General features: G+C 52.4%; 1 protein-coding gene across 1 annotated transcript; it reads left to right on the plus strand.

Annotated features, from left to right (window-relative positions):
- The first annotated feature begins 1,966 nt into the window (after positions 1-1,966).
- Positions 1,967-27,776, plus strand: Kcp (kielin cysteine rich BMP regulator). Its single transcript, XM_051152471.1, has 34 exons — positions 1,967-2,036; positions 4,045-4,211; positions 5,289-5,478; positions 5,568-5,644; positions 7,223-7,319; positions 7,445-7,527; positions 7,727-7,820; positions 8,773-8,861; positions 11,363-11,456; positions 11,543-11,622; positions 11,707-11,800; positions 12,080-12,165; positions 12,236-12,317; positions 12,562-12,714; positions 12,789-12,895; positions 12,968-13,061; positions 13,810-13,983; positions 14,083-14,165; positions 14,261-14,354; positions 14,429-14,617; positions 14,866-15,036; positions 17,244-17,454; positions 18,771-19,018; positions 19,226-19,308; positions 20,178-20,298; positions 21,977-22,056; positions 22,251-22,350; positions 23,957-24,099; positions 24,341-24,513; positions 24,594-24,705; positions 24,792-24,893; positions 25,575-25,739; positions 26,856-27,162; positions 27,342-27,776. The coding sequence occupies exons 1-34, from the start codon at positions 1,967-1,969 to the stop codon at positions 27,557-27,559; spliced, it is 4,431 nt and encodes a 1,476-aa protein (XP_051008428.1). The 3' UTR covers positions 27,560-27,776.

Raw genomic sequence — 27,776 nt, forward strand, 5'->3', positions numbered from 1 at the left:
ACTTCCTTGCACTCATGAAGCCCAGGGGTTCCGTCTGCAACACTAAATGTAAACTTCCTGGTTTCCAGTCCCTGTGACCTCTGCTCCCAGAGGATGCAGGAGAATCAGAAGTTCAAGGTCAGCCTTGGCTACATACGGAGTTTGAGGTTAGCCTAGACTGGACACGCCTCAAAGATTTTCTTTTCTTTTTTTCTTCCCTGCTCCTCCCCCCTCCCTCTGCCCCTCCCTCCCTCTGTCTTTATTACTTCCGGGGATGGACAAGAGCTGCTAGTTCTTAGTCCTTTGGCTTCCATTGACTGGCTTTTCCTTTGCTGTGTGACCCTAACTCCAGGTCACAGGCTCGAGGTTGAGTCACAGTCTCCCTCCCCTCTGCTGCAAACTGCTTAGCCCCAAGAGGACCCCACATATCTGAGGAAGAGACCCTGCCCTCTTTTTCACTCAAGCCTTGACTCCTATGGGAGACCCTCAGTTCCCGCCCTGTCCCAGTGCGTGTGTGTGTGTGTGTGTGTGTGTGTGTGTGTGTGTGTGTCGGGGAGAGGGTGGCTTCACATTCCAGGTCTTCAAGGCCAAGAAAGGGACTTCTTTGGCTGGATTCACAGCTCCACCCTCAATGTCCCTGTGCCTGTGAATGTGGGCCCCATCCTGCCTTCCCAGCTGCATGGAGTTGTTTCCCAGTCCTAGCTCTGTGGACAGTTTCTCTTATTTCCCCACTTTGGTATCCTCCCTTGAAGTATGCCCAGGGACCAACTCTGCTGCTTATTGAGGCTGAGCTGTGAGGCCTGCCTGAGTTCAGTTCCTGGAACAAGAGCTCATTTGGCCAGAGAAGGGAGGCCTAGGCATTTGGGGGGCATGCTTGGGTCTGGGGTAGAAGTGGTGAGGGGGTCCAGGAAATAAGTGAAGAAAGGGCACCCCCACACTCCCCCCCACCCCCAAGACAGGGTTTCTCTGTATAGCCCTGGCTGTCCTGGACTCACTTTATAGACCAAGTTGGCCTGCCTCTGCCTCCCGAGTGCTGGGATCAAAGGTGTGTGCCACCGTGCCCAGCTGCCCAGCTTGATTGACACTAACCGTCTGACAACCACTCTTCCTGCGGGGGGGGGGGGGGGGAGAGGAGAGAGAGAGAGAGAGAGCACTGTTTATTAGACAGGGTCTCATTCATGTATCACAGGCTGGTCTCAAACCTGCTACGTAGCCTATGATGGTCTTGAAACTTCTGATCTTCTTGCTTTACCTGGGAAAGCTGGGATTGCGGGTGTGTGCCACCACACCGGTTCACACTCATTTCAGCCCCCTGGAGGCTTCCTTCAGTGGCTTCACTTGCTCTTCACTGGACTGTTCTAAAGTGGATGAATATAAACAGGAAAGCAGGGACCCTGAGGGGAGCACTTGGAATTGATTGCATAGGGATTGGGATTTATTTTATTTTATATGTTTGAGTGTTTTGCTTGCATGTACGTATCACACCACGTGGGTGCCTGTTGCTGGAGAGGTCAGGCATGGGCATTGGACTTCCTGAAATTATTACAATATAGACTATAGTGAGCAGCCACGTGGGTGCTGGGAACTGAACTCTATCAAGTTCTCTACAAAAGTATCAAGTCCTCTTAATCACCGAACCATCTCTCTAGCTCGTTGCAGAGGGTTTTGAACCTAGCTCAGCCTGCTGTTCTATAAACCCATGAAGTGGAGGAAAAGTCACTGGGGTCCCCTGGAAGATGAGCAGTCTCGGTCACCCACCCTGAGCCCAGCTTCCTGCGTAGCTTGGAAGATTGCAGTGGGTCAGGACCCGCAGGGCTCTGAAGGGCGAGAAGCCCACGGTAGGATAGGGGAGCAGACACCAAGGGGCGGAGAGCCGCCAAACCCTCCCTGAACAAAGACTAGGTGGGCGGTGGCTTGAGCCTCCGCACCCCGCCTCCCGCAGCGCCCGGGCTGAGCAGGGACGCACAGCAAGGCCGGCGGAGCGAGCATGGCGGGGGCCCGGACAGCCGTGCTACCGCTGCTCATGCAGCTCGGGAGCCTGGCGCTGGCCGCGTGCGGTGAGTCGGGCGTCCTGGGTGTGCCCCCATTTCTGGCTTAGCCCAGCAGACGGTTAGACAGGGCCAGACCACTCTCCAGCTCTGCCTGGGCTGCGCGTCCCTGGCCGGCCTTGGTGCTTTCTCTCCGTCCTCCCCGTCGGTGGGCGAGTAGGGTGGGGGAGGGACGGTTAGCTAGGGGTTCCTGGACTGGGCCACGTCCTCCTGCCATCCGGCAAGAAGTCCGGAGCAGCGGTGAAGCAGAGGCTGTCTTGGCATCTGGGTGTCTGAAGTTAATTATTTGTATTGAGAAGGGGATGGGGAGGGGAGGGGGGAATGCTCTCCATGGGAACTGACTTTGTCTTGTCAGACTGTAGTCTCTGGAGTTTGCACGAATAGATGGTCTCTGCAGGAACAGGGTAGGAGGAGGCTGGGGGGCTGGGGTGGGCGAAAACAGTTTCTGGGGAACAACGAGGTTTCCAGGATGACTTTCTGCAGATCTTCCAGGGAAAGGGACCGGGACCCTGTCTTCATTTGGAGGACACCCTAACTGTCCTTGCCAGGCCCCCCATGCCTGCTTAAGCAGAACTGGAGGAGCTGGTTGGGGTGCTGGGGCTTTGGGGATAGGGCAGAGGAGGGACATGCTTGGGTGGAGGGTTTCAGATACTGAGATCCTGTCCGTGAGCGTCCTTTGGATGGAAGTTGGGCAGAGGGACCATGTCAAGACTGTCAATTTCTGGGCACAGGTTCTCCTGTACAAGGCAAGAGATGAGAACAGGCTGGGTGGGATGCTGATAGTGTAAAGGTAGGGGGGCCAGGACCGCTGCTGGGGAGAGATGTAGGGCAGGATAGAAAGCTGTGGTGACCGATGGAATCTTAACTTGCTGCTGGGAGCCTTGTTCTGTGTGTGAAAGAGGCAACTGAAGACTCCTCTTCAGGAGGGAGAATTTTCTTCAGCCTTTGTGAAGACTGTGGGGAAAGGGGAGGAGGGGGTGGATTTTGAGACAACTGAGAGACACCAGAGACTGGTGGGAACTAAATGGGGTACAGAAGAGTAACACTGAGCCCCAGATTTATGCCTCGGGTAACTGAGTTGGGGTGGTGGGAATGGCCCCTCCCTGTGGTGGCAGTAAAGAACAGAAGGTGAAATCCCCCTGCCTCGCAGGCCTACCGTCCCTGGGAGAAAGACTTTCAGCTATCCCAGCTTGTTTGTCCTGATGAGTTGCCACTGTGGGCCACTGTGGGAAAGAAAGGTCTGCCATCTCCTTCAGCCTCTTCCTTGGTCACCCCCTTTGCCGAGCCTCCTCTGCCCTCCCACGCCCTGGGTGTCTGTGGGAAGCAGCCTTTGCCTCCGTCTTCCTGACTTAGGAGTGAGCGTGAGGGGGAATGTAGCTGTGCCCCACCCTACGGCTAAGCTTAGAGACACATGCTTGCTTCCTGGACATATGTTATCTAGAACCAGGGACAGGCTATCTTCACTGTGCCTGGAGCGTTGTGTCCACTGGAGGCCATGCCAGCACAGCACAGCTGGATTCTGCTTTCCAGAGCCCACGTCATCCAATATGGGGGTTCCTGGCTTTAGCCACACACTGTAAACAGTGGGATGGGGAGCACCTTTCCTCCAAACAGTTCTTGTACTGACAGGTATGGATGAGTGGACACTTGTGTGTGTACATCCCCAGATCCCCAGCTGTTTAAAGAGCCCTCCCCTGCATTTCAGCCTGTGCTGGTTTCTTGATACTACCTTAACATCTCAGATCCCTACGCTATCTCTCTGATCCACAGTGGATGGATGGTCTGGGCACCCCATCTCCATGACAAAAGATCCCCACAGAGTCAGAGCAGGCTGCAGGGGGGCCTTGGTCTGAATAATGCTCTGTATCCCTTGGGAAAAATCGCCCCCCCCATAGTGGAATAGATTGACAGGATGGGGCCCAGGAGACCCTTGTCCCCTGTACGGTTCAGAGAACAGAACCTAGGAGACCTTACCAACCTTTGCCTACAGGCCAAGATGGGTTCTTGTGCCTTTTAGGTGGAGAGGTCTCCAGAGAGCACCCTAGGCTTGCTGACATTCTTGCCGATCAGCAGCAGGCACCCTCGCACTCCTTGGTTCCTGCTGAGGCCCACCAACAGCAGCGGTGCCCCCTGGAAGAGAGGCTGGAACGGCTGGAGTCCGAGGTGACAGACCTCAGAAAGCAGGTATGTGGAGGAAGGCTGGCAGGGGTGGAAGAAAGAGAGGGGCTTGGGTTTGGAGGTTCTGGGGACACTAAAATAGAGGATTTGGTTGTTTGTTTGTTTGTTTTGTCTTGTTCGAGACAGGGTCTTTGTACATAGCCCCGGCTGTCCAGGAACTCACTATGTAGACAAGGCTAGCCTTGAACTCACAGAGATCCACCTGCCTATCCCTCAAGTGCAGGAATTAAAGGCATGCACCACCATGACCAACCTTTGTTGTTGTTGTTGTTTTTAGATTTATTTTTAATTTACATGTATGGGTGTTTGTGTGTATATACTTACAATGTGTGTATGCCTGCTGCTTGTCAAGGCCAGAAGCTGGCATTGGGTCTCTCGGAACTGGAGTTACAGACTGTGACAGCCACCACATAGGTGCTGGGAACCAAACCCATAAACAATTGTTCTCGTAGCCACTGAGCCATCTCCCCGGCACTTGTTTTGTTTGTTCGTTTATTGTTTTGACAGTGCTTGATACTGAACCTGGGTCCTCACACATGCTAGGCAAGGACTGCACCAGTAAGGTAGAGCCCTTAGGCTTTTGTTGTAAAAACACATAGAGAGGTTATTCTCTGAACTGGTCCTAATGCCTCTTTTTTCCGAAATGTAGAGCCTCCAGGGTATGTAGTGTTGGCCCAGGCTTACACAGTCTTTCATGTCTTTGGCAAAGAGAATGGAAAACTGCCTAAGCATAAGACACTACTAGGAAATGTTACATCTTTAAAAGCTGAGCAGAGTGATGCAAGCCTAAAAGACTGAGGCAGGGGGATTGGCATGAGTTTAAGACCTGAGTGAGCTTTATAACAAGTAACTTCCAGCCAGGGTTTCACTCCTGACTCCAAATTACTCTTTAATTATTGGGGCAGGGGAACAACTCCTGAGTTTCTGTGTTCAAGGAATAGTTTTACGTTCCCTGAAATATGCTGATGGGAGGGGCACCCACCTCTGCTCAGGAATCCCTCTCATCCTGCCTCAGTTTCTCCATCTCACAACTGTCCACGAAGGAAGCTGAGCTGAGCCTGCCACCTCCCTCCCTTTCCCCAGAACAGGGACTTGCAAGCCAGGCTGTTGCGGATGGAGTCTTGTGGGTGCTGCTCAACTTCCCCCCAGTGCTGGGGGCTGGCACGCACCTGTCCTGAGGGAGCTCGCTGGGAGCCTGATGCCTGTATGGCCTGCGTGTGCCGTGATGGGACCGCACACTGTGGCCCCCAGCCCAACGTGCCCCACTGCCATGGTCAGTATCATACCACCCACCCACTGGGGCTGTTTTAGGGCCTAGAGAAGGCACTAGGGTCCCAGATGACATCACTGTCTCCACCTCAGGCTGCAATCACAATGGCCAGTCTTATGGTCATGGGGAGACCTTCTCCCCAGATTCCTGCACCACTTGCCGCTGTCTGGTGAGTACTCAAGACCAACCTGGGTATCACATACCTGTCCCTGTTACCTGTCTGCCTCTCTCTAGCCACCTGTCACTGACATGCTGTACTGGTTATATTATGGAGTCTAACTGCCCAGACTTTCATCCGTGACATGGGCATTTCAACTGGCTCTACTTTCTGGGGCTCAATCTTCACATACTTCTTGGGCTCCCAAAGCTTCTTGGTAGAATTGCACTAGAAAGAAGGTGGTCTGTATTCAGGTACAGAAGTGGGGAGAGACATGTGGCAGGAGTCAGTCTAAAAAGGCCAGAAGAGACAGGGTACTGGCAGCCATGCAGTTGGGATTTCCTTCTGTGGACCGTCGGATACTGCCGAAGTCCAAGAGAACCAAAGCGTGGCATGCCTAAAGAAGAGTGTTAGGAGTATCCACCTGGAATGACATAGATGCAGGGACCTGTTGGAAGGCTGCTACAGCTGTTGTCTAGGCACAGGGCCAGAAAGGGCAGGGGATTACAGGCAGGGTGTGTTTCTATAGAAACAGGCAGGGGACGGAGACTACTTAGATCCTAGGGAATAACAGAGCTCAGAATTGGGAAGATAGAAACACGGCCGTGTCAGTGACTTGATTGGGTGGAGGGAAGGCAGTGGCTCCCTAGGAAGTTGGTTGGTTGGTTAGTTGGTTTTTGGGTGTTCCAGACAGAGTTTCTCTGTGTAACAGCCCTGGCTGTCCTGGACTCACCTTGTAGACCAGGCCGGACTCGAGCTCAGAGATCCCCTTGCCTCTGCTTGGATTAAAGGCCTGTGCCACCACCGCCTGGCCATCTATAAAATTAATATGCCCAAGCTGGACTCAACATGTAGCCGTCTTTTTGTCTCCACCTACTGAGTGCTGGGATTACAAGCATGAGCCGCTGTGTGTGTGTGTGTGTGTGTGTGTGTGTGTGTGTGTGTGTGTGTTGGCACATGCAAGGGGACTCACCTTTTTAAAAAAATATATTTTATTAATTTATTCATATTACATCTCAATTGTTATCCCATCCCTTGTATCCTCCCGTTCCTCCCTCCTTCCCATTTTCCCCTTACTCCCCTCCCCTATGACTGTGAGTGAGGGGGACCTACTCCCCCTGTATATGCTCATAGGGTATCAAGTCTCTTCTTGGGCTCACCTTTTAAGATGCTTCTCTCTCACTGTTGTAAATAAAGGCGGGTTGTACACTGTCTCAGAGTTAGACCCTTGACTGTCACTTGCTGGAAAGATGAAGGAAATGTAAAAACAGGCTGTCTAGCCCTTTGATGTAGTCCCAGGCTTCTGGGTCTCTTACTTGAGGACGCAGGCCTGGTTTTGAAGGCTGCTCGGGGTCCATGGGGCTGTTGAAACGTGACACCAGAAACCTGTGTCATCTTCACCTGCCACGTAAGAGACTTAGGGTCTAGCCTCTGCCACTGTCAATGCCCACCTCTGCTTGGCATTACCCGAGGCCTGGCCATGCCTCTGGGCATCTGGGTCTGGAGCCTGCTGGACCTTTAACGCCTACAGAATACCCCAGCATGGATGATGGAGCAAGTTCAAGGGAGGGCTTGGTGTCTGCTCTGCAGGCAGGAACTGTGCAGTGCCAGGGGCCTTCATGCTCTGAGCTCCACTGTCTGGAGAGCTTCACCCCACCTGGAGAATGCTGCCCCATCTGCCGGCCAGGTGACCTCCCATTTTTACCCACCTATCCCCACAGCCTCAGTGGGTCCACACCTACTAGGGCCATGCATTCCTCTGGGTAATGTCCACCCATCCTGATCTCTGGTGACCCCTTGTCATCCCTTCAGGCTGTGAGTATGAAGGGCAGCTTCATGAAGAAGGGGCCAGCTTCTTGTCCAGTTCCAACCCGTGCCTCCAATGTTCCTGCCTGGTGAGTTGATGCAACCTCTGCCCAGGCATGCTTCCTTGGACCCTCTAGTCTCCTCCTCAATGTCAGTCTCTGTTAGCCCTGCATATGCCTTCTGGGCCTGGTGCCATTGAAATTCTCCCTCCATCCCTGACGGATACCTGCCTGCCTCGAACCCGCTGAAACTCACACCCAAAGGTGTTACAGACTTTGTCCATTCTAGAGGAGCCTGGTTCAATGTGTGCCTGTGAAGTGCCCGCCAAGCCCTTGCCCTGAGCCAGTCCCGAGGCCTGGCCACTGTTGCCTAGTCTGCCAAGGTGAGGTTGCCCAGCCTGACCCTTTCACTTGTTCATTCATCTCTTTAATGTGTATGAGCATTTTGCCTGCATGCACGTCTGTGCACCATTGTGTATGCAGTGCCTGTAGAGGGTGGGTGCTGAGGATTGAGCTCAGGTCCTCTGGAAGAGAAATGAGTGATCTTAAACACTAAGCCATCTTTCCAGTGCCTGTCAATTTTTTTGTACTGTCCCCAGCAGGCTGTCAGAGCCTCCAGAGCCATCCATTTCATACTGATGTTTGACCAGTGGGCAGCAATGATAGTCCAAGAACAATCTGGAGTTACAGTACCTGAATTCATGTTTTCCCACTGTCTTATCACTTAGTGATTACCTGACTCTGAGTCACTGTGCCTTAGTTTCTCCATAAGGTACATGTGATATACCTCCTAGTATGTGCTTTGGGCTCCCAGACACAGAATCTGCCTTCAGGGATTACCATTTGATGGTGACCCTGAGTGAAATCAACACTATACAGTAGTGCTGCAGAAGCAGGGACAAGGTCAAACCTAAGAGAGGAAAGAGACTAAGTCCATCTGGGTACAAAAGGAAAGCAAGCATTCCAGGGGTATCCTCGCTGGAGTGACACTTCAGATAAAGCTGGGGGAGAGAGGGAAAGGAGACAGGGGCATTTGAGAAAAGGATGGACTCAGCTTTGGGTGTATTTGTTAGTGGAGTCCTATAATAGGAATGATGACCAACGTTTAAAGGGAAGGTGAAGAGGGGCCTCCACAGTGGGGCAAGTGGGTTGCTATGCATCTAGACAGGACATAGAAGAGCAGGCTGAGGAGCAGGAGGACCTCACCCTGCCTGGGGCATTGAGAGTCCCTGGGAGTCTAGACTCTAGACAAAGGTAGGAGCATGAGAGGAGTGGGGAGAGTAAGGCAAGATGGGGCCCAAGATAATTCCCTTTAGGCTTGTTCTCTGTCCTTAGCCCCAGGCTGCACAGAAGGTAACTCTCACAGGAACCATGGCCAAGAGTGGACCACTCCTGGAGACCCCTGCCGGATCTGCCAGTGCCTGGTGAGTCCTGGGGCTGCCCTTGGACCATCCCTCACCCTGCTCTGCCATTAGGCCTGCTGGATGCTTGATTTAATTCCATGGGCCACACCCATGGGCACTGAGAGGAGACAGAGTTACAATCAACTTCACGGTAGGTCCTGTGAGCATGCAGCTTGGTGGGCTTGCCTGTTTGCCTGCTCTGTTCAACAGGCTGGTAATTTTAGCTCAAGAAGCTCATGGATGCGTGGAGAAGCTGATAGGGCAGGACACACTGAGTGGCCAGAGCTCCAGAGAGAGGGATATAGTTGGCCTTGCAATGTCCAATCTGGTGACACCGGATCTCTTAAAATGTGGCTGGCCAGAACTGCTTAGGGCTAGATGTGCAGGCAAATGCCTTTAAACTCAGAGATAGGAAATTCATGAATATGAAGCTAGCCTGGGCTATATAGTAAGACCTTATCTAAAAAAGAATGGAGGACGGAGGGAAGGAAGGAAGGAGGGAAGGAAGGAAGGAAGGAAGGAAGGAAGGAAGGAAGGAAGGGATAAACTGGATGAGCTTACACGTGCCTGTGATCCCAGATCTTGGCAGGTTGAAGCGGGAAGCCCATGAATGCAAGGACAGCATGAATTATACAGTGGCACCCACTCACAACTAGCCTCCCTCAAAACAAGTACAAACAAGCTCAAAACAAACAAAACCCCAACAAAATGAAGAGAGGGGCAGTAGGATAAAAAGAAATGCAAAATAGCTCATTAGTAATCTGTGCTAATTGTATGTAGAGATAATAGTTTGCATGTGATAGGTAATAGATTACAATGTTAACTTTTAATTTTCTCTGTTTCCTTTTACATTTCAAAAGTTGGCCTTGAAAAAAAAATGGACGAGGCCTATGTGGCTTGTGCTCTCTTGTTCTTCAGCAGCTTGGATCTAGAACTCCGTGGGTGGGGTGGAGTGGTGTTCCCCAAAGTCATGAAGGGTGAGTGAAGGGGAAGTAGGGAAAGATGCCCTAGGAATGGGCAAAGGGGAAAATTGGAACAAGTTTTAAGGGCCAGCTTTCTAAAACAGATGCCGTGCCTACACTTTCCACTCCAGTCCCACAAGCCAAGGAGCATGGGACTTCTCTTGTCTATTTTTCCAGATAGGTGAACTGAGTCACAGATAGCTAAGAAACATATGAGGTTGTAGCTTTCTAAGGCTTCTGTAACTAAGAACTAAGTGATTCAGAACAATACTAATACATTCCACGGTTCTGGAAGCCCAAAGGTCAAGACCAAGGAGTGGCAGGTTTGGTTTACTTAGAGGGCTGTGCCTTTCCTGGCTTCTGGTCATGGTTGGCATTCTTTGGCTTCCACAGCCTCCATATTTTTTAATATAGTTTATTAATTTATTCATATTATATCTCAATTGTTATCCCATCCCTTGTATCCTCCCACAGTCTCCATATTTTTAATTTTTATTTTTCATTTATTAAAAAAAATTTTTGAGGCAGAGTCTCATTATAGGGATCAGATTGGCCTTATCCTCACAGAGATCTGCCTGCCTCTGTCTCCCAAGTGCTGAGATTAAAGATATTCCCCATTACAGCTGGCATTGCTTTTCTTTAATTATGTGAATATACATGTGTCTGGGTGTAGATTTGTGCATGTGAGTACAGTACCCACAGGGACCAGCGACAAAAGTTTTCTGGAGCTGGGGCTCCCGGTGGTTGGGGGCCTCCCGCTTAGCCACCCCCCACCCCAGCATCCAAATCTGAATTCGTCTTGTGACATTCTCCCTTTGAGTGTGTCTGAGTCTGAGTTACCCTTGTTATAGGGACATTAAGACCCAATGGGCTTTCTATGCCCGCCAGCTTTGGATAATGACACAGAGACTCACATTTGTTCACAGTAGCCTTAGACCTTAGCTTACTCTTGCTCCTAACTAGCTCTTGCACCCTGTGTTAACTCCTTTATGTTAATCTATGTCCTGCTCGTGACTCGCTACCTCTCCTCAGTTTCATATGTCTTACTTTCTCCGTGTGTCTCACGGAGAGACACCTTGAGAATCCTTGAGCCTTTTCTTTCTCAGAGTCCCTGTCTCTACAGGAAGTTCTGCCTGTTCTCTCTTGCCTCAGCTATTGGCCATTCAGCTCTTTATTTAACCAATCAGAAGGTGTCGGAGAACAATGTTTACAAAAGACTGAGGGAGGTGATGCTGAAGTCAGTCCTGTGCTCAGCACTCTGCTGGGACAGAAATCAGCATTTGAATATACAAGGACAATCTTTACACAGTGCACAAAAAGATCACCCAACAGGACACCAAGTAGGGGGACCACCTACTCCAGCAATACCTCATTAAGAAACCAACTTTTTTCCAACTCTGTTTCCCATTCCGAGCTGCCAGGTGAGGGGGGGGGGGCAGGAATAGCCCCTTCAACCTACAAATTGGGAGGGTTGTGCATTGCATTCCATAAGAACACCCAGTGAGTGCTTGGCTTGGAGCCTAACACCATTTCTCTCTCTTGGCTGCCTCCCTTTGCCAGGAGGGCCACATCCAGTGCCGCCAGCGGGAGTGTGCCAGCCTGTGTCCATATCCTGCCAGGCCCCTTCCTGGCACCTGCTGCCCAGTGTGTGATGGTGAGTCAGGAGTGGAACAGTCTCCAGAGAGGCCAGAAGTGCTCGTGGCCTGGACTGGGGTACCTCTGAGCACCTTTCCTCAACAGGCTGTTTCCTAAATGGACGGGAGCACAGCAGTGGGGAGCCTGTGAGTTCCCAGGACCCCTGCTCCAGCTGCCGCTGTGCTGTGAGTATGGCTGACTAGCAGGGGGAGCGGGGGCGCTGGCTTTCAGGACTTGCCTGTTCCCTGCTGACTGGGCCCTGTTGGCAGAATGGGAGTGTCCAGTGTGAGCCTCTGCCTTGCCCACCTGCACCCTGCAGATATCCGGGCAGGATCCCTGGGCAATGCTGCCCTGTCTGTGATGGTGAGTGGGGGCGGGGTCACTGTTCGCCATGCAGGGGGCAGACACCATTCAGGGACAGGCTCTGAAGGAGCCAGTGAGCTTTGCTTTCCTTGTAGCTATGCTCCTACCCCATAGCTGAGTCCTCACCTCACCTCTCATGGCCCACATCTCCGTGGTGGGATGCAGGCAGAACCTCTTAGGCGATCTTCCTCAAGACAGGAATATAGGCCTTGGAGTGGTATGATGCTTCCTGCTGAGCATCACTAGTCCTGTCCCCCAGTCTCCTGTCCTCCTGTCCAGGCTGTAAATACCAGGGACATGAATATCGGAGCCAGGAGACCTTTACCCTCCAAGAGAATGGCCGCTGCCTTCGATGCCTCTGCCAGGTGAGCAAGCCTACCTTCTGCCGAGTTCTGCGTTGGTTCTTAAGGACCTCTCACTTGGCCTTCTTCCTAGGCGGGTGAAGTATCCTGTGAAGAACAGGACTGCCCTGTTGCCCCCTGTGCCTGGTCTGCCTCTGGCCCCCAGCTCTGCTCAGGTGCGTATGTGTGTATGTAGGGGAGCAACTGCCACAGGCACTACTTCCATGGAGTGGGGTTCAGGGGAGAACTTTACTCCAGTGACGAGGGTCTACTAAGTATTTCAGAGTTTGTTCAGAGGCTATGAAGCAGGGCTCCCACATGCCCCCACGCACACCACCCCCCCCCCGCCCCATAGGCTGGGAAGGACAAGGATGGATGAAGGTATTTAGGTTGCCATGGTGACAGACCTACTTGCTGTAGCCTGTGTGCTCAATGGTGAAGAGTTTGCAGAAGGGATCCAGTGGGAGCCGGATGGACAGCCGTGTACTGCCTGTTCCTGCCAAGATGGAGTGCCTATATGCAGGGCTGTGCTTTGCTCGCCAGTACCCTGCCAGCACCCTACCCAGCCACCTGGTGAGTGCTCAGCCCCATCTTGTCTTTCTTCTCTGGCTTTGACCAGCCCACCCTGACCAGCCTGCCCCACCTAGGTGCCTGCTGCCCCAGCTGTGAGAGCTGCACCTACCATGGTCTGGTGTATGCCAATGGGCAGAACTTCACAGATGTGGACAGCCCTTGTCACTCCTGCCGCTGTGAGGTACATTCCCTGCCTACAGCTGTCCTCAGAGCCCCGCCTGGGCCCATTCCATAGCCTCTTCCCACTTCCCAGGATGGGACTGTGAGGTGTTCGTTGATCAACTGTCCTTCCACAACCTGTGCCAAGCCCCAGAATGGACCAGGCCAGTGCTGCCCCAAATGTCCAGGTGTGTGTTTACTGTGTGTTTTGTCTGACTGGCCTTAGGGCTCAGACCCTGTTGTGGAGCCAACAGATATCTTCCAAAGCGATGGCTTTTTCAGAAGTGTCTGTGGTCCCACACAGCTAAAATCTCTCTGGAACTCACAAGGGTGTGGGTGGGAAGAAACTCAGGATTTGTTCTCTTTCTGTGTTACCAGACCACCCTTCCCTGTCAACCTACATTTCCTCTCAGGTGCACCCGTGTAACACAGGTTCCTGCAACGGGGGTGCGATGGGACACAGTCCCTGTGTGCATGGCACACACTTGCATAAGCTTTTCTTCTTAGCACCTCAGAGACACACGTCCATCTCCATCTGCAAGTAAAAGAACTCAAGATTTTTTTCTTTCTTTCTTTTCTTTTTTGTTTTTTGTTTTTTGTTTTTTGTTTTTTTTTTTCGAGACAGGTTTTCTCTGTGTAGCTTTGGCTGTCCTGGACTTGCCTTGTAGACCAGGCTGGCCTCAAACTCACAGGGATCCGCCTGCCTCTGCCTCCCGAGTGGTGAGATTAAAAGCATGCGCCACCACACCTGGCCTGGACTCAAAACTTTTATACCTGTGAAAGCAATATATATTGCACAGCCCCTCCCTCCTCTCCCTGCTTGGAGACAGCCTCCAAACTGACTTTGCTCCATTGTTCTGGTGGCTCTGGATTCTGGGACACCTAGCACTGTCTGTCTGCCTGACCACCTTCCTGTCTTCACTGTCTGCTACCCAGACTGCATCTTGGAGACCCAGGTGTTTTTGGATGGGGAGCGCTTTCCTCATCCAAGAGACCCCTGTAAGGAGTGTCAGTGTCAGGAAGGCCAAGCTCACTGCCAGCCTCGTGCCTGCCCCAGCGCCCCCTGTGCTCACCCCCTGCCCAGCGCCTGCTGCAGGACTGACTGCAAAGGTGAGGTGGCACGACTGGGGAAGGAGTGGACCTGGCTTGGCGGACTCCCCTACAGGTAGCTACCCCTAGGGACAGAGGCCCATAGCTGCCCCTCTTCAGGCTGTGCCTTTGGAGGGAAAGAGTACCCCAATGGAGCTGACTTCCCACATCCTACTGACCCGTGTCGCTTGTGTCGCTGTCTGGTGAGTTTGTGACCCAGAGGAGAGGGGAGATGCATAAAGGGTGAAGGTCACTTCATACTAACTCGACTTGGCTCCACCTGTCTGTCCATCTGCAGACCGGCAACATACAGTGCCTGGCGCGTCGCTGTCCACCTCTGTCCTGTCTGAAGCCAGTCCTGCCTCCTGGAGACTGCTGCCTGCAGTGCCGAGGTAGGCACCGGATCCCCAGGGCGCTCCTCCACTTGCCTTTTCCTGCCCTGCGTGACCTGACTCACTCTCTGCAGATGCCCCCGCTGACTGCCCACGGTCAGAGGATATGGTCCCCGCCCGCCACCAGGAGCACTTTTTCCCATCGGGAGACCCCTGCAGCCGCTGCCTCTGCCTGGACGGCTCCGTGTCCTGCCAGCGATTGCCTTGTCCTCCTGTGCCCTGCGCCCACCCGCGCCAGGGTCCCTGCTGCCCCTCCTGCGACGGTACCTCCTTTGTGGCACCCTTGGAGATGGGAGTGGCAACCCTCCTCTCTGCAATTCCCTGTCCCTCTCCCAGCCTTAATACCCCTGCTCCCCACTTACGATGTGCTTTCACAGGGGTCTTCCTTCCTCCAGGAGGGCAGGAGGGCGGGAAGGCGGTCTCTCCCTCCTGGGTACTTTAGTAAGAATGTCCACTAGCATGGTCTGGCCACCAGCCACCACGGTCCCCCAGTCACTGCCCTTCCCCCTAGGCTGCCTGTATCAGGGGAAGGAGTTTGCCAGTGGGGAACGCTTCCCAGCACCAAGCCTCCCGTGCCTCGTGTGCCTTTGCTGGGAGGGCAACGTCAACTGTGAGCCCAAAGCTTGTGCCCCTGCACAGTGTCCCTTTCCCGCCAGGGAAGACTGCTGCCCTGCCTGTGATAGTGAGTGGGGAACTGGGGTGGGGGTCGGGATGGGGAACCCTGCTGGGTCTAGGAGGGGTGCTGACGACAGAGCCCAGCCAGCCTCCTCTTCACTGCTCCAAAGTAGATCAAACTAGTAAAATAAATTTAACACTAAGAAAAAGGGGGGGAGGGGTGGTGGCGGCACACACCTTTAATCCCAACACCTGGGAAGCAGAGGCAGACAGATCTCCGAGTTCGAGGCCAGCCTGATTTACAGAGTAAGTTTCAGAACAGCCAGGGTTACTCAGAGAAACACTGTCTCTAAAAACCAAAAAGAAAGCAAAGGAATGCAGGGCACGGTGGCGCACACCTTTAATCCCAGCGCTTTGGAGACAGAGGCAGGTGGATTGCTGTGAGACCCTGTCTGGAAACCACACTCCTGCCCCGGGAAAAAGAAAGAAAGAAAGAAAGAAAGAAAGAAAGAAAGAAAGAAAGAAAGAAAGAAAGAAAGAAAAGGAAAAGAGTGCTGGTGCCTGTATTTTCTCCTGTCCTTGAAACAATCTGGGTATGTGAACTCGAGCAGATTACCGAATGCCATCAAGCCTAATTTTTAACTTCTGTGTAGAGTTCTCCATTCCCTGTGGCCCATGTAATCTTTATTTGTGAGACAGGGTCTCCTGTAGCCCACACTGGCCTCCAACTTGCTGTGTAGCAGAGGACAGCCATCGTCCTGTTCTTCTATCTCCCAAATGCTGGGATTTCAGGCTTCAATCAGCAAACCCAACTTATTCTTTAAAAAAAAAAAAAAATCTATTACATGTGAATGTGTGTCAGATTCTAAACAATTTTATGTATATGAGTGAGTGTGCTTTATGAGAGCTATCATTTGGAGTTTAAGAGCCAGCAAGCCCTAGTGACCTTCTGGTCTCTGTTTCCACCTGCTAGGCTTGCAGGTGTGAGGGAAGTCCTCTTTGGCTTTCTGCTTGGGAACTGGGAGCTGAAGTTAGGTCCTTGTGCTTGCTGCAGATACATTCTTTTTTCTTCTTTCTTTCTTTCTTTTTTTTTCTTTTGGTTTTTTGAGACAGGGGTTCTCTGTGTAGCCTTGACTATCCTGGACTTGCTCTGTGGACCGGGCTGGCCTTGAACTCACAGCGATCTGCCTGCCTCTGCCTCCCAAGTGCTCGGATTAAAGGCGTGCGCCACCACTGCCCAGCTGCAGATATATTCTTAGCCACTGAACCACTTCTCTTGCTTCTCGTCCACTGTGTAGCTGAGGCTGGCCTTGAACTCCTGGTCATCCTGTCTGCACTTTGCAAGTGCTTGGATTATTAGATGTGTGCTACTATAGGCTGTTCACCTGGCTGGTTGTATGTTGCTGTCATTGCTTGTTTGTTTTTTAGATCTATTATTTTAGATTGTGTGAATGAGTGTTTTGCCTGCATGTATGTCTCTGTACCATGTATATTGCCTAATGTCCTCAGAAGTCAGAACTGGGTGTCAGACTCTGTATAACTGGAGTTATAGGTGATCATGAGTCATCATGTGGGTGCTGGGAATTGAACTCAGGTCCCCTGAAAGAGCAACAAGTGCTGTTAACTGCTGAGCCATTTTTTTTTTTAAAAAGGGATTCAAGCAAAGTGTCATAGAGGAGTATAGGACAGACTGTTGCCCTCCTTAATCATCCTGGGTTTGACAGCGTATTTGGAAAGGGGTTACCCTAACCCTGCACCACTGTATCCCCAACTCTAGTCTGTGAGACTTGGTGCCTTCTGTGAGTGGCTGACTGAGCATCTAACTTTTTGGGCAGAGTCATGTGGGTTTTCCCTATAGATGGACACTAGGAACTCTAGCAGGGTACAAAGGAGAAAGCCCACCCTTTGGCCAGTCCTAACTTCAAACCCCACCCTACTAAGGCTCTTTTACTAGAGCCTGGACCCAGCCTCACTCTAAGACCCCCAAGGTGCCAGGTCTTTTTTTTTTTTTTGGTTTTTCGAGACAGGGTCTCTCTGTGTAGCCTTGGCCATCCTGGACTCACTTTGTAGACCAGGCTGGCCTCGAACTCACAGCGATTCGCCTGCCTCTGCCTCCCGAGTGCTGGGATTAAAGGCGTGCGCCACCACGCCCGGCTTTGTGCCAGGTCTTTTGAGGCCTTGGCCTCCTGCCAGGTCAAGTTGGGGTGGAGGTAGGGAGATGACTGCTTCCTCTCTCCCTTTTCTGCCCTCTTCTTTGGCTCCCCTCTCTGACAGACTGTGAGTATCTGGGGGTACCCTACCTGAGCAGCCAGGAGTTCCCAGATCCCCGGGAACCCTGCAACCTGTGCACCTGCCTTGGAGGCTTTGTGACTTGCACCCGCCAGCTTTGTGAGCGCCCAGCCTGCAGCCATCCACGTATCCTACCTGAGCACTGCTGTCCAACCTGCCAGGGTAGGAGGGCACCTGCCTCATCCCCAGGGCCTAGGTACAGGAGGTTTGATACGACTGAACACCACAACTCAGCCCTGAGCTAGATACACACACACACACACACACACACACACACACACTCTCTCTCTCTCTCTCTCTCTTGCCCCTCCTTAACTCCCACATGTATGCTCTGCCCTCTTCTCTGTCCCTGCTGTCACCTCACACATCGGTCCTTTGTATTCTAAAATTTCTTTCTCCTCTTAAATTGTCTTGCTGGCTTCTTCAAATGCTACCTTCTTGAAAACTGTCCTGTGGCTCCCATTGCCCTTTGGGTCACCAACCAGGAGGGGCAGCATCTCCTGCCCACTCTCTCTGACCCAGCCCACCAGGCAGGACATTCTCCTCGGTCTTCCTTCCCCATTCCACACCCACTGTGTCTTCCAGTCTCTTCATACATGCAAATCTCTGCAAAATCCTGTAGCCTGAGTGACATCCTTCCTCCCTCCCCTCCCCTTCCCTGTCCCCCTCTGCTGTACTACGTCTAGCTAGATTGTGTGTGTGTGTGTGTGTGTGTGTGTGTGTGTGTGTGTTCATGCATGTGACAGGGGAGGCTCAGATGATAGTGGCCCTCCCACACGCACACACATGCACAAACACACTTCATTTTAAGGAGCATGGCTATCATGCATGTGTTATGCTCATTCCCATTGTTATCACATTTATTCACCTATTTATTGGTTAGGGAGCACAGCACAGCCTGCATGTGGAGCTCAGAGGACAACTTACAGGATTCCATTTTCTCCCTTCAACGTGTGGGTCCTGGGGATCCAATTCAAATGCACTTGGTGGCAAAGGCATTTACTGGCTAAGCCATCTCCCTGGTCCCCTTCTTCCCATTTTTTTTTTTTGAAGGATGAGAAAAAGGAGACCCAAAGAGGTAACATACCTTGGCTGGCCACTCAGCTAGTAAGTAGCAGGGTCAAGATGTACATCCTGGCATTTGGCTCCAGGACCACAGACTTTCCTAGCCAGCCTGCTGCCCCTTACCCCACCCTGTGTAGTTAACCCAGGACTGGCTCAACATCTCTTGCCTTGTAAACAAGGCAGGACACATAAACAATCCCTGCCAAATACGGGAGAAGAATGAGGCTTGGAGAGATAGCTGGGGCATGTGGGTAATAATGGGGCAATTTGTTCATTCCATGTGCATCTATTATATGCCTGCTGCATACAGTGTTGCACGATGGGCCCCCATAGACAGTGCCTACTGCTTGAAACTTGATCAAACAAGCAAGTGGCTCCCTAAACCTCCACACACATGAGTCCTGCCCTCACCCATATCCGTGACAAACACCTGCAGAACCCCCACAGGTGGGGTTGCGGTATGTGTGCAGAAGACCAGATCTCAGACTCAAAGCTTACACATCTGTCTGTCTGGGACACAGGCTGCCTCGCTCATGGGGAGGAGCACCCCGAAGGTAGTAGCTGGGTGCCTGCCAGCAGCCCCTGTTCCTCCTGCATGTGTCACATGGGCATCGTCACTTGTGCCCAAATCCAGTGTGTCAGCGCCTGCATCTGGCCCCAGCAGGGGCCCAGTGACTGCTGCCCACGGTGCTCTGGTACTAGGAACCTGGGGTGGGAGGGAGCCCTGGGTGGGAGATGGGCAGCCACACGTCCCTGCTTTTATTCTGAGATGAGTGGCAGGGGTAGGTGTGTAGGGGCTCCAGGAAAAATGGCCTTCATTTAAGAGCTGGAGGGTGGAGGAACCCACCCACTTGGCATTGCTGCCGGCCTGAAGGCTCCTTGTTCTGTTGTCTCACTTCAAGGCTGTGAGCATGCGGGCAGAAAGTATGAGCCTGGGGAGAGCTTCCAGCCTGGAACAGACCCATGTGAAGTGTGCATCTGTGAGGTAGGAGAGGGCAGAGTTTGGGGCTGGAAGTTTAGGGCTCCAAACTTCATGGAACAAGACCACAGGGCACGATTGAGACTCAACTTGGTCAGTGGGACCAGGCCTGCATTTAGACAGGGCACAAGCCTGAGTAGGGAGGCTGTGGGTGGACCCCTGGCTGGTCTTTGGGGTGATGGTGTTCAGGGGTAATGAGCAACTCACATGGAAAGTGTGTAATGATGAGGGCTGGGAATGTAGTTCAGCTGGCAAAGTGCTTGCTTAGCATGAACAAACCCCTGGGTTCAGTCATCAGTACCACAAACACAGCGTATGTGGCATATGTTTATAACTCTAGCACTGGGAAGGTAGCGGCAGATGGGCCAAGAGTTCAAGGCCAGCCTTGGCTATGTATCATGTTTGAGGCCAGCCTGGACTACAGGAGACCTTATCAAAACCAAAAGTAGCCAGGCGTGGTGGCACACAGAATTTGGGAGGCAGAGGCAGGCAGATCGCTGTGAGTTCAAGGCCAGCCTGGTCTACAAAATGAGTCAAGGACAGCCAAGGCTACACAGAGAGACCCTGCCTAAAAAAAAAACAAAAACAAAACAAGACAAAACAAAACAAAAAAACAAAAGTAATGTGAACAGTGTTATAGGTTAGGAGACTGACAGTGGAGTGGGGAGGATGGTATGAAGAGTGACAAAGGGTTAGAGGTCACATGACTGTTCCAACCCCAGTAACTTGAAAAAGTAAGGGAAAGCATCTTGGGATTAAGGGACATTCACGTAGCATCCGAAGACAAGGGCGCAGCAGACGGGGACCCTGGTGCCTGAGAGCAGCTCAGTTTCCATGGCCTTTGACTCACCCCTGCTCATTCATTCATGTTATAGCTGCAGCCTGAGAGGCCTCCCAGCCTTCACTGTCACCGGCGGCAGTGTCCCAGTCTGGTGGGCTGCCCACCAAGCCAGCTTCTACCCCCTGGTCCCCAGCACTGCTGTCCCACCTGTGCCCGTAAGTCCTAGGATACGGGGTAAACTAGGAGGGCAGGGCTGCACCCCCAAAGAAATACTGGAAGAGTCAGCTAGCTCTCCTCCCACAGCCCTTTCCTGACTCAGACAGACAGTTGTGGAAGCTCTTGCCTGAGTGGGTGAAGCTTGTTCCACTCCAAAGTGAGAGCTGCTGGCTGGGGCTGCTGGCCTCTGCAGCCGGGTGCAGGTTGTGGAACATTCTGGCCAGCAGGGGGCACTGCAGGGTAGCAGTTATCTGCTGGCTCTTTGACCTTAGGGACATTGAATGGCTCAGCTGTGGGAACAGAGAGAGCCAGCAGTTTTTCTTGCAATAGATTTTTTTTGTTTTGTTTTCGTTTTTGAGACAGGGTTTTTCTCTGTATCACCTTGGCTTCCCTGGACTCACTTTGTAGACCAGGCTGACCTCGAACTCATAGAGATCCACCTGCCTCTGCCTCCCAAGTGCTGGGATTAAAGGCAAGCACCACCACCGTCTGGAATAAGAATTTTATAAAGATGCCTCGTAGGTGGTACACACCTTTAAGCTCAGCACTCAGGAGGGAAAAGCAGGTGCATCTCTGGGTCCCAGGACAGCCAGGGCTACACAGAGAAACCCTGTCTCGGAAAAACAAACAAACAAACAAAAACAGAAAAAGAATTGACGAAGACATATGAGAGTAAAGGGAGTTACACTTTCGTTACAAATACTGTAAAACAGCGTGGATGTTTCCTAGATATAAGGCTTGGAGTTTGCTCAACCCAGCCATCCATCTTTGTTGTGGAAGCCAGGTGTCATCTGTGGAAGTACAACATCATAGGAGTAATGGCTCGCCTTCACTATGCACACTCACGCCTTCCTACATAGACAGGGCTCACACTAGTGGAGATTGCCTGCCCCTCTGCTCTCTTCTCAAGTTCTTATTGTAAAGACACTCAGCTCTGTGGTGACATACAGTTTACCATCTAAGCCATGTTTAACTTACAGCTCAGGAGTATTCAGTACATTCATAGAGTAAAGCCATGAAGAAGATGTGTCTTTATAGCACTTGCTAGGATGAGCGGCAAGGGGTAAGAGGAAGACTCCTTTATTAAGTGCCTAATGCATACATACTACACACTACTTGGTGTGTCTAATAAACTGCATCTCATTGAATTTTCACAACGACCCAGTCAGATGAAGTGGTATTGTTTCTTTTCACACACATGGGGGGGGGGGAACTCAGAGTAAATTAATTTGCTCATCCATTGATGGAGCCATGACTGGAACCTGGAATGCCTCATTACGTCTCCATTTGGCCAGATGATATGAAGGGCCATGCTCCACGCACAGTGGCAGCTGCTGAGCTGTCTGTTTCCAGCCCCACCCCACCCACGTTAGTAGGATAGCAATGTTCTCCCAAGAGGCTATCGGTGCTTTGGCAGCACATGTACTAAAATTGGCTTGGTGAGGAGCAAATATCGTTGTTCTGAAGATTATCATGGCCTCTGTGCAGGGATGACATGCAAATTAATCAATCAGTCACATTGAGCTAACCTTTAAAAAAAAAGTTCAAACTTTTCTTTTCGGGTCCTGGGGATGGTCTGTCTGGGCCCAAGACTTCTGAGGACAGAGCTGAGACTGCAGTTCCTGTCCCCTGACCCCCTGACCCCCTGACCCCCACACTGGGTTCTTGCCTTCACAGAGGCACTGAGTAACTGCACAGAGGATCTGCTGGGGTCTGAGCTGGTGCCACCGGACCCCTGCTACACATGCCAGTGTCAGGTGAGTCCCTCCCGCTGCAGGGACTCTCAGGGCCCCCCTTTACCGCTCTGTGAGCTGAGGCTGAACCTCTTTCCTTCAGCAGCTCCTGAGCTCTTCCTCATTCTGACATTTGACCTGAATGTCATCTCCTGCCTACACCCTATTCCCAACCCTGACCCCACAACTCCATGTCATGTTTATTATGACCACAATAGGATCTGACATGGCTCTGTACTCACCGGACCTGTCCTGAGCTCAGCTGTCCCCCGTGGGAGCGCCACACACCCCCTGGCAGCTGCTGCCCCTTGTGTAAGGGTAAGTGGCCAGACTTGGTCTCTCCATCAGGGAGAATCCTGGGATGGAGGAGAGAGGGGAAGGCGTTTGTGGATGCCCAGAGGTCTGCAGTCAGAATGCAGCTTCCATCCCTTTGTGGATATAGAGCAGCTATCCACTGGGGTGGAGAGAGGACCCACGAGGCAGAAGGGATAGGAATGAGCTTGCATCCTCAAGCCAGGCCCACTGTAGGCACTGCACTCTGCAATTGGGAGTTGGCCCAGTGGAGGGTTCCAAGGACTGGCATTTTGGTTCTCCAAGACTATAAACAACCAGTCTAAGTGCAAGGCCCAGTACCCACCAGACCTACCAGGTTTTTCCTGATGCTTGCTGAAGAACTTAACACCCTCAGGGTGCTGGTGGGATGGGACTGTGAGTTCCAAGAAGAGAGAGCACTGCTGGAAGGACATCCACTTCTCTTTCTTAGACTGTGGCAGAGACTCTCAGCAGCAGAGTGGTGGATGGAGAATTGGCAGGCCCCGAGCCACACATGTATTACCTGAACCTGTCATGTGACCTGGGGCCAAGTGGGTGGGTATAGGGTGACAGGTCTAACACACCAGCAAATATGGGTTGTTTTAAAGCAACACCATGACTATGGCAACATGGGGAGGTTTTTGTTTGTTTGTTTGTTTTTTGGTTTGGTTTTTGTTTTTTCGAGACAGGGTTTCTCTGTGTAACCTTGGCTGTCCTGGACTCACTTTGTAGACCAGGCTGGCCTTGAGCTCACAGAGATCCGCCTGCCTCTGCTTCCCGAGTGCTGGCATTACATGCATGCACTACCATGCCCAGCTTGACTATGACAACTCTTATAAAGGAAAAACACTTAACTGGGGCTTGCTTACAGTTTCAGGGGTTTAGTCCATTTTTGTTATGGTGAGAAGCATGGCACCATGCAGGCAGACATGGTGCTGGAGAGGTAGCTAAGATTTTTACATCTGGATCCTCAGAGAGCGTGAAGAGTCAGAGTCACTGGGGCCTGGTTTGAGCTTCTGAAACCTCAACCCCCACCCCCCTGTGATACACTTCCTCCAATAAGGCCACGCCTCCAATAACACCACTTCCTGGGTCCCTGGTGGCCATTTTTGCTTAAAGCATCACAGCCTGGTTTCTGCATATCTGTCTTTAGTGGGGCCCTGTGGAGTGTCACCTCAAGGAGGGCCAAGAGCTCTCCTGTCCGAATTACTGGCTAACGGCGCCTAAAGCTGGCACCTGCCATGAGCAAAGCCGGGGTGAGGGATGTGATGGTGGGAGGAGGGCAAGTGAGGAAGGGTAAGATAGGTAATTCCCTGCCTCATGAGCACACCCACAACAGTGCAGATGGGAATGAAGCCCAGGCCTCAACTCCTTGCCACCACAACAATGCCTCTGCCACTCACATGGCCAATATTTCCTGGGGGATGTTAGACCTGACTCCCCACTCACTTTCCCCCAGATCATGTGACAAGGGCAGGTAATGCAAGTGTTGTTGGGATCCTACCAACTCTCCATCCGCCACTCTCCTGCTGAGAGCCTCCACTACGCAGGACTTCCTGCAGCACTGGTTTGTTTGAGTAGGGCACTGAAACTCTCTCTCGTTTCCCCTCAGCTTCTACCCAGCCGTGCATGCATCAGGGTCGCCAGATGGCCTCTGGGGAACACTGGGTAGTGGACGCCTGCACCAGCTGCTCCTGCTTGGCTGGTACTGTGCACTGTCAGAGCCAGCGCTGCAGGAAGCTCGCATGTGGCCGGGTGAGTTCTTTGGTTCAAGGTGGTAGGTCGGGGGCACACAGGGCACTGCCATCCCACAGCAAGGAGAGGCTTCTGGTGCTAGCAGAGCCAGAAATGATGCTGTTCCTGAAGTCACCACCAGATGGTGCCCTGACCCGCTCTCAGTGAATCTGGGTTCAAGGGGTCAGAGGGAAGTTGGGAGGACAAAGACTTGACAGGGGAGTGTCCTGTGACTGACCATCGTGTTTGGGTCTGCGGCCAGGACGAAGTCCCTGCCCTGAGTCCCGGCAGCTGCTGTCCCCGCTGTTTGCCCCGGCCAGCTTCCTGCATGGCCTTCGGAGACCCCCATTACCGCACCTTCGATGGCCGCCTGCTGCACTTCCAGGGCAGCTGCAGCTACGTGCTGGCCAAGGACTGCCAGGGCGAGGACTTCAGGTATGATCCTCTCTCCCTTCTCCTTGACACCTAAACCTGGCGCCTCTGGTCTCTGGCACCTGGGCCCTTTCTCCCCATAGTGTGCACGTGACTAATGATGACCGGGGCCGGAGGGGTGTGGCCTGGACCCAAGAGGTAGCAGTGCTACTGGGAACCTTGGCTGTGAAGTTGCTGCAGGGCAGGACAGTCATGGTGAGTCAAGGACCCAGGGAAGGTGAGTGCTGCACAGTCCACCTGTCTGGCCCAACACAGCCCTCCCTTCTCCCTCTCTTTCCCAGGTGAACCAGCACACGGTGGCCTTGCCCTTCCTTCAGGAGCCACTGCTGTACATTGAGCTTCGTGGTCACACTGTGATCCTGCATGCCCAGCCTGGGCTTCAGGTGTGGCCGGAGGACACGACGGTGGGGGGAGGGGGTGTTCTGGAGCCTTAGCACTCTTCTGCTTCTATAACTACCAAGACAGGTGTCTCTCCTGCCTGGTGGAAAGAGGAGGCAGAAGTGAAAGAATGCAGCTACAGCCTCAAAAAGGAGTCAGGGTCAGAGAGACTTCAGTATTGAGCCTCTTTCCAGTCTTGGCTCAGCCACTGGTATACTGAGACTCTGGGCCACCATCAGCCTTAATTTGCTTGTGTATAAAGTGGGAAGTTGGTAGGGATCCAAAAGCTATCAAGTAAGGTCTTCTGGGTGGCCTCTGAGGGCTCGCCCAACTCCCATATGGAAAAGCGACTTCAGCCAGAGCCATAACTTACACACCCATGCTGTGTGCACTTGATCCAGACTCTAAATGTGTTGTACCTTCCTTAAGGCCACAAGACAGTGATTCTCAGAGTGTGGGTTTTGTTCTACCTGGAGCCCAGTTGAAAGATGCCCAGGAGTCGTGGGAGGCTCTCTCTTTGCCATCAGTGCTACGGCAGGCTGCAGAGCAATGGATACAGGCTAGGGACGTGGCCCTTCAACAGGCAGTGTGCACACATCCGTCCTGCAGCAAAGGGACTATTCAGTTAGCACATGAGCTCCTCGTGGTCTCTCCCGACCCTTCCCTAGTCCCAGGCCTCTCGACAGGTGCTGTGGGATGGGCAGTCTCAGGTGGAGGTGAGAGTTCCCAGCTCCTATCGAGGCCAGACTTGTGGTCTGTGTGGGAACTTCAATGGCTTTGCCCAGGACGACCTGCAGGGTCCAGACGGGAGGCTCCTGCCCACAGAGGCTGCCTTTGGGAACAGCTGGAAGGTGAGTGGCTTGGGAGCAAGAAGCTGGAACAGGCTAGAGGAACTGGGCACAGAGCCCTGCTGTGGCAAGGGACCCAAGATAGATTTTTGGATTTTCCTGGAAGTTGGGGGTTTAAAGCTTCTCTTGATTAATAGAAGAGGCAGGATGGCCTGTTGGAAGCCTGGTCACCTGAATCCCTAAAGTCCATTCTGTCACTCACTGGTTGCGGGAACTATTCCAGCCTTAGTTTATCTATAAAAAGAAGATAAGGTGACCATAGATGGTGCTTTTCTTTGATGTTCTATTGGGGTTTTTGTTTGTTTTTGATTTTGTTTTTTATACAGGTCTTGCTAGGTAGGCCATACTGGGCTCCAACCTGTGACCTCTTAGCCCATCTTCATTAGAAGCGGGAGTACAGGCTTGAGCCACCATGACGGCCATTTTTGCTTTTTTCTGTTTTGTTTTGAGACAGGGTCTCATGTAACCCAGAATGTCCTTGAACTCTCTTTGTGGCCAGGAATAACCTTGAATTGCCAATCCTCTTGCCTCTGTCTCCCAAGCACTGAGATTATAGGCATGTGCCACCATTTCCAGTGTTTCATGCAGAGGACCAAAGCCAGGCCTTTGTGTGCATAGACAAGCACTCCGATGGTGCTGCCAGCAGCCCTTGCTGTTCTTGAAGGGGCAGCTTTGATTCCTTTTCTTTTCTTTTCTTTTTTTTTATGAAAAGTCTCACTATGCTGTAGGTTGGCCTGGACCTTCTATCTATCCCACAATCCTCTGCACCAGCCTTCTAGTGCTTGGGCTATAGGTGTGTGTGTACTACCATGCCTTGCTCTTTAAAAAAAAAGTTTTCATTAGCACATATTAATTATACATAATGGACTGCTTTGACATTTTCATAGATGTATATAATGTATTTTGATCACCTCCCCCATCACCCTCTCTAGATTTCTCCTATTCCCACTAATCCCCCTCCTCTTCCCAGTTGGCATCTCACTTCTACTTTCTTGTCTTATTGATATTTTTCTCTGACCCAATGAGTTTCATTTGTTGTTTACAGGAGCATGACATGTCCTGCTCAGAGGGAGATTTTGCCAGTGATATTTTCACATCATGGTTGTTCTCCCCATGTAGGTCCCCGAGGGCCTGGGTCCTGGCCGGCCTTGTTCTGCAGGCCGAGAGGTGGACCCGTGCCAGGCAGCAGGCTACCGTGCCAGGCGTGAGGCCAATGTCCGATGTGGGGTCCTGAAGACCTCACCATTTAGTCACTGCCATGCCGTGGTACCACCCGAACCCTTCTTCGCTGCCTGTGTATATGACCTGTGTGCTTGTGGGCCAGGCTCCTCAGCTGACACCTGTCTCTGCGATGCCCTGGACGCCTACGCTAGCCACTGTCGCCAGGCAGGGGTGACTCCTGTCTGGAGGGGCCCTACGCTCTGTGGTAAGGGGGCGGGGTGATACCAGTTTGCACTGAAGGAGGGCACAGTACAGAAAGGAGGGGAAGCACAAGAGACTCTAGTCTCAAGGGAGAGAGAGGGCACAGGGAGCCTGTAAAGTATGGCTGAATAGCTAGAGAGATGCTGGGGACCTCTGTGACATCGCTTTCCCCTCTGCCTGCAGTGGTGGGCTGCCCTGTGGACCGCGGCTTTGTGTTTGATGAGTGTGGACCACCGTGTCCCCGTACCTGTTTCAACCAGCACATACCCCTAGGGGAGCTGGCAGCCCACTGTGTGAGGCCCTGCGTTCCAGGCTGCCAGTGTCCTGCAGGTCTCATGGAGCACGAAGGCCACTGCATCCCACCTGAGGCCTGCCCACCAGTCCTGCTTACTGGGGACTAACCAGCTCCACAATGTCCAGTCCCAACCAGGAGTACCCTCTGGTCGCACACTGAGTTAAGGATACCCTCAGCCAGGACTTATCTGGCCAGAAGTCACCCCTCGGTGAGCAGAGACCTCCAGGCCAAGCCCTGGAGACAGTGCCTCGCTCAGGCAATGGAACCCTGGGCCTGTCCTCCAGGCGGCCACAGTGTCAAAACACAAGAATAAACTCCACACT

Source organism: Acomys russatus, chromosome 10 (genome assembly GCF_903995435.1).
Source record: "Acomys russatus chromosome 10, mAcoRus1.1, whole genome shotgun sequence".
Taxonomy (NCBI): Eukaryota; Metazoa; Chordata; class Mammalia; order Rodentia; family Muridae; genus Acomys; species Acomys russatus.

Excerpts from the sequence above, each read along its gene's own strand:
- Kcp (XM_051152471.1), top strand. The coding sequence starts at position 1,967 with ATGGCGGGGGCCCGGACAGCCGTGCTACCGCTGCTCATGCAGCTCGGG. Across the intron at positions 7,528-7,726 it reads GCCTCCAATGTTCCTGCCTG|AGGAGCCTGGTTCAATGTGT; the intron begins GTGAGTTGATGC and ends TGTCCATTCTAG. Across the intron at positions 7,821-8,772 it reads CTGTTGCCTAGTCTGCCAAG|CCCCAGGCTGCACAGAAGGT; the intron begins GTGAGGTTGCCC and ends CTCTGTCCTTAG.